Source organism: Aspergillus costaricaensis (genome assembly GCF_003184835.1).
Source record: "Aspergillus costaricaensis CBS 115574 unplaced genomic scaffold BO79scaffold_5, whole genome shotgun sequence".
Taxonomy (NCBI): Eukaryota; Fungi; Ascomycota; class Eurotiomycetes; order Eurotiales; family Aspergillaceae; genus Aspergillus; species Aspergillus costaricensis.
The window spans coordinates 968,427-987,020 of NW_020291805.1; the positions used below are offsets into that span (position 1 = coordinate 968,427).

The 18,594-nt window shown below is 51.1% G+C and overlaps 6 protein-coding genes across 6 annotated transcripts; 4 read left to right on the top strand and 2 right to left on the bottom strand.

Annotated features, from left to right (window-relative positions):
• Window positions 1–2,329: 2,329 nt before the first annotated feature.
• On the top strand, window positions 2,330–4,303 carry BO79DRAFT_64796 (folliculin domain-containing protein). Its single transcript, XM_025689548.1, has 2 exons — window positions 2,330–2,486; window positions 2,801–4,303. Exons 1-2 carry the CDS (start codon window positions 2,475–2,477, stop codon window positions 4,163–4,165), a joined length of 1,377 nt encoding a protein of 458 aa, XP_025543249.1. The 5' UTR covers window positions 2,330–2,474; the 3' UTR covers window positions 4,166–4,303.
• A 1,652-nt stretch (window positions 4,304–5,955) lies between these two features.
• grc3 (putative RNA processing protein Grc3) lies at window positions 5,956–8,622 on the bottom strand (the record flags this gene model as incomplete). The annotated part of the gene is made up of 5 exons (XM_025684501.1): window positions 5,956–7,542; window positions 7,599–7,910; window positions 7,959–8,085; window positions 8,136–8,535; window positions 8,589–8,622. 5 exons carry the CDS (start codon window positions 8,620–8,622, stop codon window positions 5,956–5,958), a joined length of 2,460 nt encoding a protein of 819 aa, XP_025543250.1.
• Window positions 8,623–8,808: 186 nt separating this feature from the next.
• Window positions 8,809–10,185, top strand: BO79DRAFT_167548 (DNA-directed RNA polymerase I subunit RPA34). Its single transcript, XM_025679383.1, has 2 exons — window positions 8,809–9,171; window positions 9,233–10,185. Exons 1-2 carry the CDS (start codon window positions 9,005–9,007, stop codon window positions 9,993–9,995), a joined length of 930 nt encoding a protein of 309 aa, XP_025543251.1. The 5' UTR covers window positions 8,809–9,004; the 3' UTR covers window positions 9,996–10,185.
• A 1,504-nt stretch (window positions 10,186–11,689) lies between these two features.
• Window positions 11,690–15,810, top strand: atg26 (UDP-glucose:sterol glycosyltransferase; the record flags this gene model as incomplete). The annotated part of the gene is made up of 3 exons (XM_025683238.1): window positions 11,690–12,913; window positions 12,964–15,543; window positions 15,592–15,810. The coding sequence occupies 3 exons, from the start codon at window positions 11,690–11,692 to the stop codon at window positions 15,808–15,810; spliced, it is 4,023 nt and encodes a 1,340-aa protein (XP_025543252.1).
• Window positions 15,811–16,318: 508 nt separating this feature from the next.
• Window positions 16,319–17,144, bottom strand: BO79DRAFT_251701 (tubulin-binding prefolding complex subunit PAC10; the record flags this gene model as incomplete). Its single annotated transcript, XM_025685874.1, has 3 exons — window positions 16,319–16,423; window positions 16,484–16,955; window positions 17,122–17,144. The coding sequence occupies 3 exons, from the start codon at window positions 17,142–17,144 to the stop codon at window positions 16,319–16,321; spliced, it is 600 nt and encodes a 199-aa protein (XP_025543253.1).
• A 224-nt stretch (window positions 17,145–17,368) lies between these two features.
• Window positions 17,369–18,487, top strand: BO79DRAFT_243373 (uncharacterized protein; the record flags this gene model as incomplete). Its single annotated transcript, XM_025685278.1, has 2 exons — window positions 17,369–17,682; window positions 17,756–18,487. The coding sequence occupies exons 1-2, from the start codon at window positions 17,413–17,415 to the stop codon at window positions 18,485–18,487; spliced, it is 1,002 nt and encodes a 333-aa protein (XP_025543254.1). The 5' UTR covers window positions 17,369–17,412.
• Between the last annotated feature and the right edge of the window lie 107 nt (window positions 18,488–18,594).

The following is an 18,594-nucleotide window of genomic DNA, read 5'->3' on the forward strand; positions in this document are numbered from 1 at the left end:
AAAAAAAAAAAAAAAAAAAAAAAAAAAAAATCAAAAAGGGGGAAAGGAGATCAGCAAAGAAAATAATCCCAGGGTGCATTCCTGTAATTGAAGTTCCTTGCCGAACATGGCTGAATTGGGAAAGTTCCTGGTCGGAAGCGACCAGCTCGGTTGCTGACCGTTTATCCATGCTGGGGAACCGGTCGGTGGTTCGAGTCTGGAGAGTTGATGACTGATGATTGATGAGAGTGTGTGTGTGAGAGTCAGATCCTACCTTAGTTAATTAAACTAATTACTAGTCACCTAGATGCTCACGTTGTGGATATACAACCAAAATAAAAAAAGGGTAACATTGTTATGGAGCATACGACCATCCTCCCTGCCACCGGATATACGAAATAAAATCAAAAGGCAAAGGGAAGAAAATGGCGCAGGTGATAATTTTGACTTCTTCCATCCCTCGTTCTACAGACCTTCGATTGCGTAAAATCCAGGTTTAGCGGCCAAACGCCGTCCCGTCAAATTGGGTACGGAAGTTTGTTTGGGTCGAGTCCATCGGGCGCGGTGACGGGTTGGGTTTAGATATTTCTGGGTAGTACCACCACCACAACACACATCCAGCGTCACTAATTCGTCTAGTCGAGTCTGTCCCATAGTCACTCGGTAACTCCGGGGTTGATGGCTTTTCCTCTTCTGCTTCCTTACAGCCGGATTACACCCGGGGTTATTGTCCGCCTTGCTGTTTTTCCTGGTTCACCCTCATCATCCATCCATTCATTCCATCCATCGTGGAATTGGGGAACGAAGAACCGTTGGAATGGTTACGCAAAGGAGTAACTGGCCATGTGTGAAGGAGGGTAAAGGAAGGGCCATGATCGACAAACATTGGGCGGGTAATCATTTTCATTCTGGTTCCTATTGATCTGATGCCGTTTAGGCGCCCCTCCCCCTTCTCCTCCGTTTGAACCAGAATGCTGGCTGGCTGGCTAACTAACTAGTCAGTCAGTCATGCCCTCCCCCATGCTTGTGTCTCTCCCATACTCCATCTGGGCAATCTAGTCGCATATTAGGCCGGAACCGTTTTCTGTCGGGCTCCATCCGCTGACAGGCTGAAGGGAGACTAGGAGCTTTAGTGAATTTCAGCCTGCAACAGACGATTCGTCTAAGGGAGAATCAGATAAATAAGCGCAATAAGAGAGGCGGATGCCAAGTAGATAGTAAGTCGCAGGAATGGGGAATGGATATTGTCGGAAAAGACCCCTCCACAGTTTGTCATCGTTAATATTTGGATTTTGGGATCCCGGATACTACTCCGTCTAGTTAATTTATATTTCACCACTACTAGTTGTAGTTATAGTTCCGGTACGGTAACTGTTCCCTTGTCGCCTAGTAGTTGAAGCCCAACCGGGATTCATTCATTCATTCTTTCTTTCTTGGTGGATGGCAAGTAGGCAGAGAAGAAAGGGAGGGAGGGAGGGAGGGGAGGGATGTGCTTTGGCCCCCAGAGCCACTGGAAGCACAACAGGTTGGTAATCGGATAGTTGCTTGAATTTATTGGATGGTTGGGCTCTCTTTGACCACTGTTTAGGCAGATCGAGGACTTTACTACCACCACTGTAAAATAAGTAATTCACTTTATCAGCAATAATAAGTAGGACTTAGTCTACTGTGTGTATGTAGTAGTAGTAGTAGTATAGATGGGGAGGGGATGGAACCGGAAAGTACCATACCGAACCATACCAAACGGTAATTACCAACCCGAGCCAGGCCAGCCCCGGCCAGACCCTCTCTTTGCCTCTTCCATTTTCATAACGCAGCCGATGCACCGCTCCACTTCCGGGCTTCTCTTGTTCCCCCCCCCTTCTACTAACTAACTTACCTTTCCGATATCCTTTCCCTCCACTACTACTGCTACTACTTACTACTACTGGCTCATACTACTACTTACTCTTCCCAGTAAAGTCGCTAATCAATGCCTCTCTCTTTCTTTCACTCTCTCCATAGAGTCTGGAGTAAAACTAACTAGTAGACTTCCTTCTCGTCCATTCCCTTCTCTCCCTCTCAGCCACTTAATATATACTCTTATCCTTACCCTCCGTCTCGTCCCTCTCTTCTCTTTCTTCTTCTTCTTCCTTCCTTCCTTTCCTTTTTACTTCCCCCCACACCGTCTTTGTTCTGCAAGCTGGTCTTTGCAGCTTCACTGACTCTATTACCACTATTATAATTACTATTACTACCCCAACGTTGTTGTTCTCGTTGTGGGTGGTTCAATCCAACCTCTCAACCTTCCACTACTACCGTCTGGATCTGGATCTGCACCAGCCATAGTACCCGGTTTCCCTCCCCTCCTCCCTTCAACTTGCTGGTGGTTATTCTGCGTCATTGCCACGAAACCACTACCACATCGTCACCGTGACTCTTATCTGTGAAAGCATGTATTGCAATAATGCTCTAATATGGTTGCTGGGTTCTGCTAGACCATAACTTTCACGGATATGGATTTCATTGTAAGTGTGGCTTTCTTTTCCTGTCTCTTTCCCCCCATGTGCCTCGGTGTGTGTGTCTGTCTTTCTCATCGGTGAATGATGTTGGTGATGTGTGAGCATGGCGTGCACTTTCATGTCTCACCGGGGACAATGCGTTTGGGCTTCTTTGCACTGAACTAGGCCTTTTCTTCCTTGCTCGCACCGCGCAATGCGCGCATAATGACCGCGTGCAACATGGCAGGGATCCTGACTCTTGCGCTTGTCCTTTTCCACCCCGTTTCTACACAGTGGATCCCTGTCTGCTTTCTCCAGCTAACACATCCTCCTTCTACTAGCTTTCTTTGACGCATTTCTGCGAGGTGCATGGTCCTACCTCGATCATCTGCTCGCAGGTCCTACCGTTCCCCTGTTCACAATGCTATCCCGACAAATCTGATTCCTCTCCCGACGATACCCCTGCCACCTCTCACGACACTGTTTCATCTCACGGCCTGCACAGCCGCACGAATAACAAATCTACCACAAATAAACCCTCAGAAAAGAATAACGACTCCTCCGAGAGGTCTCCCAGAATAGAAGACCATCCCTATTTCCTCAAAGGCCAGGCCACGCCGGCTGATACTCAACAAAGACTCAACTTTCTTGGTGGCGCAGACGGCGACACGTGCGCCAGTTGCAGCTTGACTCTACCTGAAGATGTGAGCAAGCAGCTGCCCCCAGGTGCGCCAGGAACGGCCCGAAGTGACGGCAAAGGGAGGAACGGCAGTCCTGTTTTACGATCTAGAGAGGTCGTCTACTCTTGTGGGACCAGTCACGCCGACCACGATGATACCACACACGACCCGCATGTCCATGCCTCATACCCGGACTCTCTTCATTCGGCCTCTGTTACATCGGACGCCTCCTGTCATACACACATCCTCACCTATCTTTCATTGCGCGGACCCCCCAACCCGGCTGATTACGCGCTTCTGCGACGCTCCTCCATTCGAACACTGAGTTGCGAACTCTTGCCCCGCGGTCTTTCCTCGGGCCCTATATGTTTTGGCGATTCTTCTGCAGGCTATACGATAGCTTACATCTTTCGCCTGCCCGACCCCATGGCTCGCGGGAAACGGCGTAGCTATGCCCTTGTCGCATTGGCAGGCAAAGACGCCGGTCGAGCATTCCGTGCCTGCCCTGTGATTTGGCGCGCATTCGGTCGCATCGCCACGGGCATTGTCAACTCAGCGGAGAAATACCAGGAAGAAGAAAAGCGTCGCGACGAACAAAACAACGCATCGAATAGACGCGGGAGCAAACAGTATACCCCTGTTTCTTCCTTCCTCACAGGGCGCGCTCTTGATCCGGACGGACAGCTTCGTCGACCCGGTCAAGTTCGAGCGAGAAATCTTTCGGAAATCGTGGGAAACCAATACATCTTTGCTGAGATACATGCACACTTTGTTGCGCTTCTGCAGCAGTTGGGTACGATGTTTGGGGCCTCGCCCATTTCAGAGGAAAGATTCGTGTGCAGTACAGTGCGCGAAGAGGACGCCACTGCTTCACGGAAATCTTCATTAGTTCCTGGTGGCAAGGAGAAGCCGCAGGATAAGCTTTCGCGCCAATACGAGGACAGCGATCTGGGAATGTCCACTTTGGACATCTCCTCGGGGCCCAAGCCGATTCCTATTGCACCTCGCCGACCAGTGATTGCATAGCCTGTGAACCATATTTGCGCTACGGCATACCTTAATTGGCTGCATTATCACATTCGGGCCAATCACATTACTTGTTCATTTTTTTGAAAGCGGAGCATTTCAACCGTTATCCGCGATTCGACTGTCATTATACATGCAGTCAGCAGTCTCATGTGACAATAACAACCCTCACATGATTGACATCATTTCGGCGTTTACTTCCGGTACATGGACAGGACTTGACATAGACTACGGCATGTTTTTTATTCCCAGAAGGAGGCGGAGTTTCGGCACATTTACAGGAAGCATGGCTTTTTGAGTTTATATTCTCCTTCTATTCCCCCAGAGCGTGGGTAGATAAGCGATCTGCGTTTTGTTCTATTCCGCCTCACCCTTTCGATTCTCTCCGACGTGATTCGGACTGTTTTATTACGACTTCTATTAATCGCCAGAAGCGGACGACTTGACGGACGCTTGTTTTCACATGATTGAATGTCATTACGAGGCAACGAAGGATGCACTTGTGAGGCATTTGGCATGACATGCATGTATGTACTTTTACGGAAAGGGACTTACTTTATTGGAACTTAATCAAGGACTGTAACTTGAGCCATGATCACCTAATACACAGTAATTGTAGTGTTCTCGACCTCACCGATAAGATAAAAAACCGGTGCACCCACCAAGGTCCTTGTATTGTAGATTGAAGAACCTAAGTCCCAAGATAGACTAAAACACTAGCTCGGAAGTCTAAGCTTAAAAGTAATAAAAGCTACCACATAATGTACTAGCTAGTAAGCGACTAACTAACCAACTAACTCAGCTACTTACTTCCTGTTATCTATCTGCTACTATCTTCCTATCTAACTATCTACAGTAAATCAAATCCACAATTACTCAAGCTGTATCGACTTAAACTTTAAGTGGACGTCTACCTACTATCCGATGTATGTGGGCTAGTCTCTGGATGACTAGACCAGTGGAATATGTTAGTACACTCACCCCACTTCACATGAACCATGACATACATACATGCAGGGGATTACTTCATTTTCATGTGCGTAAGGTCGGCTTTACTTGGATGGAATCAGTATGCAATGCGTGCCACATACATATACATACACGCCTACTAGCTATTCATGTATGTCTGTTGGCTGAGCTGAGCGGATCATTCCCATGATTTTAATCGTATTGCTATCCTGGAATGAGGCGTGTAAAGTTTCTGTATATGGTGGAAGAAGCAAATGGAGTGACACTGCAACTGGATGTGGTATATGATATGAGATAGTAGTACTTACTTATTGTATAAGTCCGAGTTGGTATTGCTTGCTTGCACACATAGTGTACTAGAGAAAAACCTGGCATACTATTACGTACTATAGTCATATTAGACTACCACCATCATGTAATAATACTACTACTATACTACTGCACCCACCGCCATTACCAAGGGCCCCAAGGGATGATATTGTGGTAGGTGGGTTGTGCTGGATGGTGTTGAGGGCAGTGTTTGATGATGGCTAGCAGCTAGTTATTGGTGGGGGGTCATTGGAGCAATGTTCTTGATAGATTGGACATTTGGGATAGTGAGGTGAATACTATATGAATGTTGGTATATCGGATATCCAGTCTGAAGCTACTTGGCTCTGATGTAATCAACCAAATGCCGAATGGAACGTTGGGTCAGGATATACTCGAGCATATATCATGTAGGCTGTCAGCTCGTGCATTATAATCCTCCCAAATAAACTTTTCACTGTCTAATAGTATATACATGCAAGCAGTTTTACAACGCCAAGTTATGCAAGTTACTACCAATCGCCTTCGCTATCGCTTCCAGGGTATGCCTTTTTCCGCAGCTTCCATAGCGATTTCTCGCGTTGTGCTGCTTCTCGTTGCCTGCGGCTGTTGTCTTCAATCACCGTCATCCAGGGCACCTTGCTCGCGCGCCGGATTCTGTCCTTCAATACCTGCTTCTCCGACTCGAGGGTGGCGTCCTCTGCTGCGGCAGCTCCCTTATCCTTCTTGAGTTTCTCGATTAGCTCCCGATGGCGTTTCTCGGCGGCACGGGCGGCGTAATAGTCCTCGCTGATGGCCCAGTTGGGGTTATCCAGAAGACCACGCACAAGGACGATGCTGTGACCCTGCTCGAGAACGCCACGGAGAGTCGATCCGGTAATGGGAGTGACCAGTTCCAGCTGGTGGGAGGCGACGTTCACGGAGCGGACAAGAGCCAGACCCAAGCAGTGCGAGACTTTCGGGTCTAGGGGGTTGCTGCTTCCTGCTCCAACGAAGAGGTAAGGTAGGTCCTCGTTTGGTGTCCGGGTGATGCTGGATTCGATAGTCGATGACCCGACGATGGGAACAGCATCGGCTGAGTCTTGCATGTCGACATCGTGGTCTTCATCTGTTTCGGCGTTGGCGTTGTTCGCGAACATTGGTCCACTGTTCTGGCCTAGGATGGCGTTCGGGGACTCAACAGCCACGACAGCGACAATCGACCCGTCTAGAACCTCATGGAGCAGATCGGGGTGGATCTCGGTGCCCATGACCATGATACCCTGGATGCCCTGTTGCGGTCCCGAGTAGTGGACACGGAAAGGCTTTGTGCGGGAAAGTGGTTGCTCAAGCCATAGTGAGTTGTCGATGCCGTTTGGACGCGACATATGGAAATACGACTGCATTTGCATTGAGCGGAGCTGTGCGCTCGACCTGCTGACGAAGTCGGTGGGCTGGGATGGGAGGATTGTCAGAGGGATCTTGGCCTGGTAAGCTGCCTGGCCCAGAGGCTGGACAACTTCAGTTGGTCCCTTTTCGCTCATGTATACAACGTCGGAGAGACCAAGAGATCTGACCAGCCAGGTGGCAACTTCCAGACCCAAGCCGAAGATCCAGCCGGGGTAGTTGATGATGAGGGGACATTGGGGGTAGCTCGCCTGAAGTGCCCGGTAGCGCTCCATGAGATCCATGGCGGCAAGGACGTAGTGATCGGGGTCTTCTTTGGGTGATGTAGCTCCAATGTGATGGCTTCGAACTATCGTGCCGTCACGAGAACCATCCAAAGATGGGTGGGAAAAGGGAGGACCAAAGACAGGTGAACGGAGATGGGCCAGATAGACTTGACCCATCGGAGCGAATTCTGGCTGACCCGGGTCCAAGTCCAGGAACGCAACCCCATCAGTGTTATAGTAGTTGGTCTCTGTCTGCGGCGCCGGGCTAAGAAGGTGGTTCAACAGATAGCGACTGAACGTAGACTTTCCTGATCCCTTCGGTCCGCAGATGAGAGTCTTCAGCCGTCCACCACGCTGGGAGAGGGATTTGATAGCAGAGCTCCATTGTTTCTCGAGATGAAGCGGCCTCAGGTGGCGTTTGAGGGAATCATCCGCAGAAGTATATAGCTGTACGGCACTTAGTTACCATACAGACGACCAAGGATAGTCAGGTATAGACTTACCACTGAGAACGTCCTCTTGGTGGACTGAGGAGTGCCCTTGAGAGTGAGCTTGTCCGCTGTAGTATTCTTGCCGTTCCATATCCGCTGATACAGAGGCGAGAGTTCCTTGAGACGATAGATTCCGCTGTGGCATGACTTGAACTCCACCTCTGCCTCGCCATTGACCCCGGAAACGCATTTAATTACAGGCAACGAGTGCGTCGAAGGCGCGTAGACCCGATACACCTGGGATGAGGGGTGCAGTTTCGCTCCCATCAGGCTGACCACGCCTCGCTTGACCCAAAGATCGTAGTGACCGATCATCACCAAGCTCTGTAGAATAGTCAGCACTGCGCATATACACCGGCTGGACATGCGTACCATCTTCTCCTTTATACGGACACACAGCCTATGCTCATCACTGTAGACTATGCTGTTCTTGTTCAAGCGCGCTTTCGACAGGGGGAATTCCTGGACCTGGACCGCAGTGTCCGCAGGTGATTCGTACCTAGATCCCATTAGCATTGGGCCTAAACCGTACTGCAAAGCAAAAATTACCCCTCCTCGTCATTCTGAATAGGCTCGAGCCCAATGACACCGGTATTCTCTACAACGATTTCTGGCTCTTCCGACTCCTCGTCCGAAGGCGCCTGATCCTCGACATCCTTCGATGTGTCATGCTCGGGTACTTTCTTGGAGGTCTTAGGAGGCTGATCGTTGCGCGCCTTCGGCGTGGGCTTCTCAACCTTCGCTTGTTCTTCCTTTCGCCTTGATGATCGCCTCGTTTGGACTCGGTTCTCTTCGATTGCGGCTGGGACGACAGGCTCGTCTAGTGAGCGGCGCGCTCTCTTAGGTGGCGGTTCTACCACTGGTTCAGCGACAGGGGGCTTGACAGCAGCTGCGGTGGCCTGCGCCTGCTGCTGCCGTGCTTTGCGGGCCGCGAAAGCGCTGACCGGGGCTTGAGAGTGAAATGTCAGCGGTAATTCCTGGTACACGGATGCTTGAGCTTACCCGCAGCCTGCGCCTTTTCAGCTTTGCGCTTCATGATACTCGCAGACAGTTCAATTTCTCCCAAAACAGCGACGTTGCGCAGAATCGAGTGCTGGGCGGCGGGACTACCAAAAAGGTGAATATTTGAGGCCGCGGACTTTCAGGTGGTCCGTGCTCCGCGGAGCAGAAAAAAAGGTTATCGCTCAAAAGTTCCGGATCGGCTTCTCCCAACTCGCAGTGACTCGCGCTTTGCGCTATATCCCAGGATTTTTCTTCTACGACGTGCTTTATACTCCGCTGGGACTTTCCGCGTTGATATAGTATACTCTAGCGGTACAAATTAGGCACACGTGCGATCACCGGCGCTCCGCATCGCAAGTTCGGAGCTGCATTCCCCTCGAATTTCCGCATACGAAACGGACCGTCGATAAGTCACAATGGCACCCAAATCGAACAAGAAAGCTGTGGAGGAACGGGAGCCTACTCCTATGAGCACATCGTCTGCTGGCGAATCTTCTAGCTCCGAGGTTGAGTCGACCCAGAGCGGAAGCGATAGTGACAGCGATTCCAGCACTTCTTCCAACGAGAAGACTTCTACCCAGAAGTAGGTCTTCTCAATTGACTCACATGAACCTATGTCAGTGATTAACGATGTGCTCGAATAGGACCTCCCGTAATGTATCTCTAGCAGCACCCCAACCTTACAAAGCCCCCTCTGGATTCAAGTCCTTGAAACAACAAGCAGCACCAAAGTCCAATGTCTCCTCTCTCCTGTCCGATCTTCGCGGCAAGCAAGTCTACCACATCACGGCGCCAGACTACCTTCCTCTCTCCAAGGTTGAGGAAGTCTCGTTGGCCAAGATCATGCAGGGCAAGCCGGTCCTGAAACACAAGGGTGTGCAATACGGAATTCCGGTGGAAAGCTTTGCGCAACCCGACCTGGGTGGAAAGACGCTCCACCTGTACGACTCGAAGACCAAGACCTACTACAGCACCGCCGCCAGCAATATCCCCAGCTACCACATCCAAGAGATGCTCGATATTCCCGAGGTCAGCGATGAGACCGTTGCGCAAGCTGTACAGGAGCAGATCAAGCCCCCGAGGAAACACCCTAAACACTTGAAGATGCGCTTTCACCCCGTAGGAAGTGGCGTGGAGCCCCCCGAGACCCTCGGATCCAGTTCTGAGGAGTCGGAAGACGAGAAGCCTACATTCAAGGTCCCCAAATCGCTGGAGAAGGAGCGGGATGAGAGAAAGCGCAAGAACCACCCTACTGAGGCGGATGGGAGCCAGGCCGAGGCCGGTGATGTGCCCCGTAAGAAGTCCAGAAAGTCCGCTCAAGAGGGAGGTGAAGGCGAGGACAAGAAGAAGAAGTCCAGCAAGAGCCGGGAGGAGAAGAAGCGCAAGAAGTCCGAGAAGTCTACTTGAAGTGCTTGATGATATCTCTTCTTTTTCTTCTTCATTATCGTCTTTTCTTTTCATCAAAAGTTGGCAATACTAGTTGGGATGTGTTTTTGCTTTTACTCTTCCGGCGTGTGGGGAGTGATTTCTGACGAGCCCGCTGAATTCTACGTTGCATGCCAGCCATGGGTGTGTTCGATTGTACATAAGTCCAGAGTTTAAATCTCATGCATAGAACTCGAGTAGTGAGTGGTCCGTTTTGCTTCGAGCAACTCTGTACTCTGTACCGCGCCCAACTTGCAGGTGCAACGGGCTAGAAGGATTAGCGGGCGGACGTTAGCCCGGATGAAGCCGTCTCACTAGCACGGGCTGCCTATCCAGCCATCCCGAGAGCTGCGAACGAGGTCAGGCGCTTTTCGCGCTCGAGCAGTAGGACAGCGCCGTGGTCCTAAATAGAATTCGTACTTGGCGACAATGAAACCGGGCAGGTCCACGAGTTCCTGAACATCAGACAGTGACTATGCTGGCATAACATCTCAGTGGGTTCAACTAGTTTGGATTGATAGAAGGAAGATAGTAGACGAGCGGATGAAGTGGAAGAAGGCCCACCAAAGCCATTTAGTGTCGATCAACCCCGGGCTCTGTTTCGACCAAGGCTGCTCGGCATGGCCACTAGGCCCCCGTTCTGGAGCCTCGTGGATCGGGAGGGTGTCTGTCAGGCTACTTACGTACTAGTAGTAGTATCCGGGTAGATCGCCCTCTACACCGTATTGTGCTGGGACACATCAGTGCCTCCTGATCGAATAGAAGAAGCATAGAATATCCTGGTTCTCTCGGATTCCCAGGGTTCCCCTTGCGCCTGCACCGCCGCGACGGTGAGTCGGTATTGTTACCGACTATTACCATCTCCCCAATAATTAGCTAATGACACCATCCTATCAGCGTCGATCTTTGACTGGCTGCGGGCGCTACCGCAATCACATGTGATGCTTGTGATTGGACAAGCAGATACTCAGGCGGACAGCTGATACGGGCAAGTGACGCCAGACCCCCCCCCAAATCAGTCGTTGGCTCATCTTTCTACTTTACTTACTATTCCATTCATCCCATTCCATGTTGCTCTGCTTCTGCATCGTACAGGCTGCTGGCTCGACCGCTTAAGCCTGCCTCGCTCCTTATTAATTTTTTCTGCTCTCTCGTGCCATGTCTTAGTCTTTCTCTCTCTTCCGGCCATGGTTCGCACGCCCCAGTCTCTCTTGCTTTGACGGTCCTCATTGTCCGGAACCGTACCGTTACTCCAACGGTGCTTATCACCTTCCCAGCTGTGTGTGGACGCTGTGGGTGTCACATTTCCTTCCTCGTTGCTTTTTCTCCTTCCCCGAGAAAAAGCTCTTCCTATGCCCGATCGAGCTGGATCTAAGCTAATATGTTTGATCATCGGCCCTTAGTCGAGTACCTATTCGCTCCACGGTCCTAACGTGACTTGAACCTACTGACTTACCTTGAACCGTCAAGCCCGGATCACATTTCAGCGCTGTCATCTGCCCGGGTCTCCCTGGGTTCTGTCGTAACAACTACTTCCTGTGAACCCTGTTCATTCCCGCTCGCTTTGTCCTACACTTTCTTCCTATGTACCGAAAATGCGACCCTTTATAGATGACGCAAAGCGGCGGGTGGACCGTAGGCTCAGCGCAAGCAGGCAGTCCATATCGAATAGCCGCATGTTCGCCAGTGTTCTTCCCGAACGTTTAAGAGAAGATGATGACTCGCAGGTGGATTTCAGTGCTCCCCCGGGCGGTATGGGGCCTCGAGAAGGTCATATGCAGTACATGCACCAGTCTATATTCGGCATGATTGCTGCGGTGGGCTCGAGATCTGGCTTTCATGCGCGGTTCGACGAATCGAGTGATAGTGAAGGAGAGGACGAGAACCGTGTCCGCAAAGACGCCGAGAACTTGTCTGCTACCGCTGGTGCACTGCCAATTAGGAGCGGGAATGAATCGCCGCGATTATCTCCCAAGCCGCAGAGCCCGACTCCGGAGCGCGGTCGTCGCCATCGACGAACAATATCCGATAACAAGTTATTGCGCCCGTTCAAGATCAACTCAAGGCAGAACAAAGGTCAGGAACCGGCTGTACAGTCCGAGCCCCCGACGGGTGATGAAATGTCTCGAGCCTCCACTCCCAAACGGCCTCGCAGTGCTACTCCTAGGGCAGCCCCTGTCCTTAGTCGCATGGTAGAAGCACGGGCTCTGTTGGACACAGAGGATTCGACTAAAGGCGCCCAGTCTGCTACGGAAGAGAATCGTGACGAGAGTGGGAAGCAGTCATCCGCATCAGCACTTTCATTACGGCTCAAGGAGATGTTCGGTTTTGAGGCGCCGGAAAAGGTGCTTGTTGAGTACGCATGCTCCTTTTTGCAAAGCATGCTCTTGCAAGGGTACATGTATGTCACAGAAGGACACATCTGCTTCTACGCCTACCTCCCTCGAAAGTCCACCGTCGCCATCAAGTCCGGATACGTCTACAAACGTGGCCGGAAGAATCCCAAATACAATCGGTATTGGTTTTCGCTGAAAGGGGATGTTCTCTCATACTATGCAGACCCGTCGAAACTTTACTTTCCTAGCGGCCATGTTGATCTCCGTTACGGAATTTCGGCTTCTTTGGCTGAGCCAAAAGACAAAGGGCGCGAAGTTAAAGACTTCCAGGTCACCACCGACCAGCGAACATACTACTTCAGAGCCGATAGCTCCTCGAGCGCCAAAGAGTGGGTCAAGGCTCTGCAGAAGGTCATATTTCGCACCCACAACGACAAGGGCAGCGTCAAGATCTCCTTCCCCATTCAGAGTGTCATCGATATCGAAGAGAGCCCCATGGTAGACTTTGCGGAAACTTTCAAGATCCGCGTGGTTGAGAGTGAGGAGACCTACGCCATTGATGAGGTACGTGCCCAACTTTTGGCATTCCATGCTCACTGCTGACTATACTGCAGTACTATTTCACGTTTTTCAATGACGGCCAGGATGCATTCAACTTCCTAAGAGGTCTCGTTGCTGACACGCCTATGAAGCGGTCGCAACTGACCCTATCACCACAGCCTGAGCAGACGTCTCGCTCTCGCCGTACTCGGGCCTCCCAGAATAGGTGGTCGATCACCAGCGGGACAAGTCAATCTCGGGGCATTGGAAAATCTGGCAATCGACGACGAAGCGCAAGCACGGGGCAGTTCAGTTTCGGGCAGGATGCCTTGAGCATGTCTCCACCTATGAGACAGCAGGACTCATCTCTGTCCTTCGGAAACTCCTTTGAGCAGGCAACTGAGGCATCTGGTATTCTGCAGTCCATGACAGATACCACCGAATCTGCCAGCCAAATATTGAACCGAAGCGATGTTTTTCAGTCGCCTACGATTCGTACAATGAGACGAGGCCCTTCGGCCGCCGAGAAGACTGCTCGTCGGCACTCGGATGAGACAGCGCGGTCGGTGCATACGACCAGGAATGGTCCTGAGATACAGTACGCCGTGAGCGAGTCTGACCGTGATACTCAGACTCCTATTGGACTTCACCCTTCCACTTCGGCGCTGAATGAGCTTGCTCGGGCCGGGGTGTATCCTTTGCAGCGCGCAGCAGGATTCGCCGAGTACTTGAAGACACGATCGAAGCAGATGAGTAACTTGCTGGCGAGTGAATCTATGGGCTATCTCGAGAAGGTTTCTGGGATGTGGGCCGGTGGCGGCAAGCATTACGGAGAATCCGAGAATATACTCGCGGATGACCAGGCTGTCGATCCCGAAGACCTCGAGGCTGGTTGCAAAGACGGTGACCGATTCCGTGAACACTTTGCCCTTCCGCCGAGTGAGAAGTTGCAGGCATCGTACTTTGCGTGGCTACATCGGATGATCCCACTATACGGCAAGATTTATATTAGTCAGAAAAAGCTGTGCTTTCGCAGTCTTATGCCCGGGACTCGTACGAAGATGATCCTTCCGCTTAAGGATGTGGAAAATGTGGACAAGGAAAAGGGGTTCAACTTTGGCCGCCATGGGCTTGTTGTCGTTATTCGAGGCCACGAAGAGCTATTTTTCGAGTTTGGCACAGCTGAGATCCGAGATGATTGCGCTGTCACGCTGCACAAAGGTCTTGAGTCTACGAAGTTTTTGATGGCGTCCGGACTACTTGCAGAGTGCGAGGAGAAGGATGAGTCTGAATCGGCCAGAGCAGAGCACCGTTTATTACAGGAGGCCAGGTTGGACATCACTGGTATGCACAGTTCCCGCTCGGCGATGACTGAGTCCAACGAATTGCATCCCATCTTTGATGACCCTCGCGCTTCCATCATCAACTTCAAGCCTACCGAATCTTTGAGGATTACGTGTCTTACAATAGGCTCCCGTGGTGACGTTCAACCGTACATTGCCTTGTGTAAGGGTCTTCTTGCCGAAGGGCATAGGCCCAAGATTGCAACTCACGCGGAGTTTGAACCTTGGGTGAGAAAGCATGGCATTGACTTTGCGCTAGTCGATGGAGACCCGGCGGAACTTATGCGGATTTGTGTAGAGAACGGAATGTTCACCTACTCATTCTTCAAAGAGGCAACAGCGAAGTTCCGGGGCTGGATTGACGATTTGCTGTCCTCTGCGTGGAAAGCTTGCCAGGACACCGACCTCCTCATTGAATCTCCAAGCGCGATGGCTGGGATTCACATCGCAGAGGCACTTCGAATTCCGTACTTCCGCGCCTTTACAATGCCTTGGTCAAGAACCCGGGCATATCCCCATGCATTTGCGGTCCCTGAGCACAAGATGGGCGGCGCTTACAACTACATCACCTACGTCATGTTTGACAACGTCTTCTGGAAGTCGGTTGCAGGTCAGGTGAACCGCTGGCGGAAGAAAGAGCTGGGCTTGAAGGCCACCGGTCTGGATAAGATGCAGCCGAATAAGGTCCCATTCCTTTACAACTACTCGCCCACTGTGGTGCCGCCACCGTTGGATTATCCAGACTGGATTCGCATAACCGGGTACTGGTTTCTTAGCGAGGGTTCTGACTGGACCCCTCCAGCGGAACTGGTTGACTTTATCCAACGTGCTCGCAAGGATGATAAGAAAGTTGTTTACATCGGGTTCGGGTCAATTGTTGTGTCCGATCCTTCCGCTCTCACACGCACCGTCATCGAATCTGTCCAGAAGGCCGATGTCCGCTGCATCCTGTCCAAGGGCTGGTCTGATCGTCTAGGAGACCCGGCTAGTGCCAAGTCAGAGGTCCCTCTGCCGCCGGAAATCATCCAGATTCAATCGGCACCCCATGACTGGCTCTTCTCGCAGATCGATGCCGCCGCGCACCATGGCGGCGCTGGGACTACTGGGGCAAGTCTGCGTGCCGGTGTTCCTACCATTGTCAAGCCATTCTTCGGCGACCAGTTCTTCTTCGGAACGCGAGTTGAAGACTTGGGCGTCGGTATTTGTTTGAAGAAGCTGAACGTGACGATGTTCTCTCGGGCTTTGTGGGAGGCTACCCATGACGAGCGTATGATCGTCAAAGCCCACAAATTAGGAGCGCAAATCCGAAGCGTAAGTCGTATGTAATCTAATCATGTTGCCCTGCTAATGATTGAACAGGAGGATGGGGTGGATACGGCTATCCAAGCGATCTACCGGGATCTAGAGTACGCCAAAACCCTGGCTCAAGCGCGCTCCAATTTGTCCTCGACGCCGTTCTCGCCCACACCTTCGGCGAAGACGGTGGCAGAACAGGAAGCGGACGAGGACGTACCCGAGGAGGAGTGGACGATTGTCGAGGACGATACCGAGTTGGACATGAGGCCGACTGCGGTCTGATGTGGATAATTGATTGCGGATTGACGGACTCGAAGCGAAGCATGAACTGCTAACCGACGAGATTTTCCGTCGTATGACTTACGAATTGTGGCATTTGCTCTGTTCGATGATACATGGTTTTAATATTGCTTTCGATTCGGCTTCCCCACTCTGGGATTACATGGGTCTGGTTTGAGAAACATATGCTGCGATTGATGATTTACGAGATGCACAGCTGCTGGCATGAGCTAATATATTTCTACTTGCTTTTGAGCTAGTGTTTGGATGAGCGTGCGAGGGTCTCCATGTTTATTTTCGGCGGTTATAGATCATATAATGGCACGGCGCATTGCAGATATCTATGATGGATCTACCGTTGTTGACAGTAACTATCATCATGTAGACTTTTATTTTCAATGCCTGCTTTTGACACTAAATACATACAAAAGGGTAGTCGGAGACAAAACCAGAAACAACACAAAAACAGTACATTAAAAGTATCATATCATATCTCTCTAATAAAATGATATCAAGCAGCCTTCTCCCCTTCCTCATCACCCTTACCTTCAGCCTTTTCTTTCCGTCTCTGCACCACATCCCAGTTATAAACTCTCGCCGTCGCAACCTCCAACGTCTACACAACCATTAGCCCCAACCATAACAACAAGAATCAAAGATAGAAGAATAAGCATACCGTAATCTGCTCCCTCAAAAACTCCAAATCCTCCTCACAATTCGCCAGACTCTTCTGCGCCGCAGCCAACTTCTCATCCAACATGCTCTCAGCCTCCTCAATCGGGTACGCAAGCATAACATTCGCTCCGAGCCAGAGATACACTTCCTCCGTATCAGCGGGGGAGACCGTCGCGCGAGCATACAATGTATCGTTCAATTCGAAGTTGGTTTCGAGTGCCGAGGCACTTGCATTTTCTCTTCTGAGTTTCAGGAATCGCACCATCTCCAATGTCTTCTTGATGTCGGGGATCTTGTCGCGTAGACCCTGGGCCCGGCGCTGCGTGTTGACTTCCATGAATTGGTACTTCGAGATCATCTCTTGGAAGGACCGTAGCGTCGGTTCCACTTCGCTTCGTGAGGATACGTAGTCTGCTACATTGTCGACGAAGGGCGCGGCGGGGATGCCGCGCGGGTTGGTGGGGGGCGTTACTCTGTTTTTTATGGTCCCGGGGAGAGGGGGGAGGGTTAGTGGTGGTTCTATTTAGGGGGGTTGTTTGGGGATATTTGGGTTGGGATGGTGGAGAGGGGAGGGGTTGTTGTGGTGGTGGTGTGGTATAAGAAGGGTGATTTTTGGTGTACGGGATGTGGACTACTCACGAGGAAGTCTTCTTGTCTGCCATGGTGACAGACAGGTTGGAGTATATAAGATAGAAAGAGGGGGAGGGCGGAAGGTAAAGAGATGCACTGCAGGCCGCGGAGGAGAGAGAGCGAGAGGAATAATGATAATGATGGAGTGGGGGAGTTGATTGCCTGTTTGGGAATGGTGTCATCTGCGGCGATCTTCATCAACATACTATCTATCTACAATCTACAATCTACAACTATTCTTCCTTTCCGTTACCTACACAACTATACAAACAACATGTTATAGATACATACATATACACAATGGTTCTCCTAACAACAACACCCTCCATCCTCTCCGCCATCAAGGCCCTCCCTCCTACCTCGCGACATGACTTCTCCCTCCCCGATACCTTGAACCTAGAGGACCCCATCTCCCACGACCAATTGATCAAGATAGCTCGATACTTCCGACAACAAGATACCACCACTACAACTACTACCTCTACAAACACCGATAGAAGCAAAACCCTGAACTCCCTCCTCCGCGGAACAAAAGTCTACGTCCCTCCTCCGCCCAAGAAACCCGAGCCGGTAAGCACCTATCCCAACACTTATCTCCCCCAACACCGTACACAAACAAGATTAACTAACCTGACATAAAAAGTCACCCGAATACCTCGCCCTCAAAGCGCGCCTCCTCGCCGCCGCCGAAACAGACGCCTACAACCGCATGACCTCCACTTCATCCTTCACCTCATCCGGTTTCTTCCCTCCGTCCTCCAGAACCCCAGCATCAACAAAACCCTCAATCTTCACCTCCTCCACACCAACACTCGAAGCACTGCACAACAAACATAACCCCAACAATGATGATGACAACGACACAGACCCCCTTACTCCCGGCCTCGTGCTCAACATCTTCCTCTCCGTCCTCATCACGGGTTTCAGCGTGTACTGGGCGTTGCGGAGTTTCCGGTCCCCGGAGATGCTGGTATCTACTGTGGCGGGGGTGTGGAGGGGGAAGGGCACAGGACAGGGGGTGTCGGAGTCGGTGAAGGTGTTGGTGTCGTTGGGGGCGGCGGTGGTGGTGGGCGTGGCGGAGGTGATGATTTATGCGATTTATTTGAGGAAGGTGGAGGTTGCGAGGGGGAGGGAGAGGAGGGTTAAGGAGAGGAAGGTGGTTGTGGGGAGTGAGAGGGTTGGTGGGGGGAAGAGTAGGGAGGGTGGTGAGGGTGGAGATATCGGGGAGAGGGTTGGGGAGGGGGATAGGGAGGAGGAGGTTATTTGGGGGAGAGGGGTTAATGGAGGGTTGAGAAGAAGGGTGAGGGAGAAGTGGGAGGAGAAGGAGAAGGATATGGATGTGGATAAGAATATGCAGAGGGATAAGAGTGAGTGAATATGAGTGAATAGGGTACAAGTATACTGTTAGGGTTGACGGTGTACTATTCTATGTAGTATATATTACTGTATAATGACAATGATGGACATATGCGATGGCTGGTA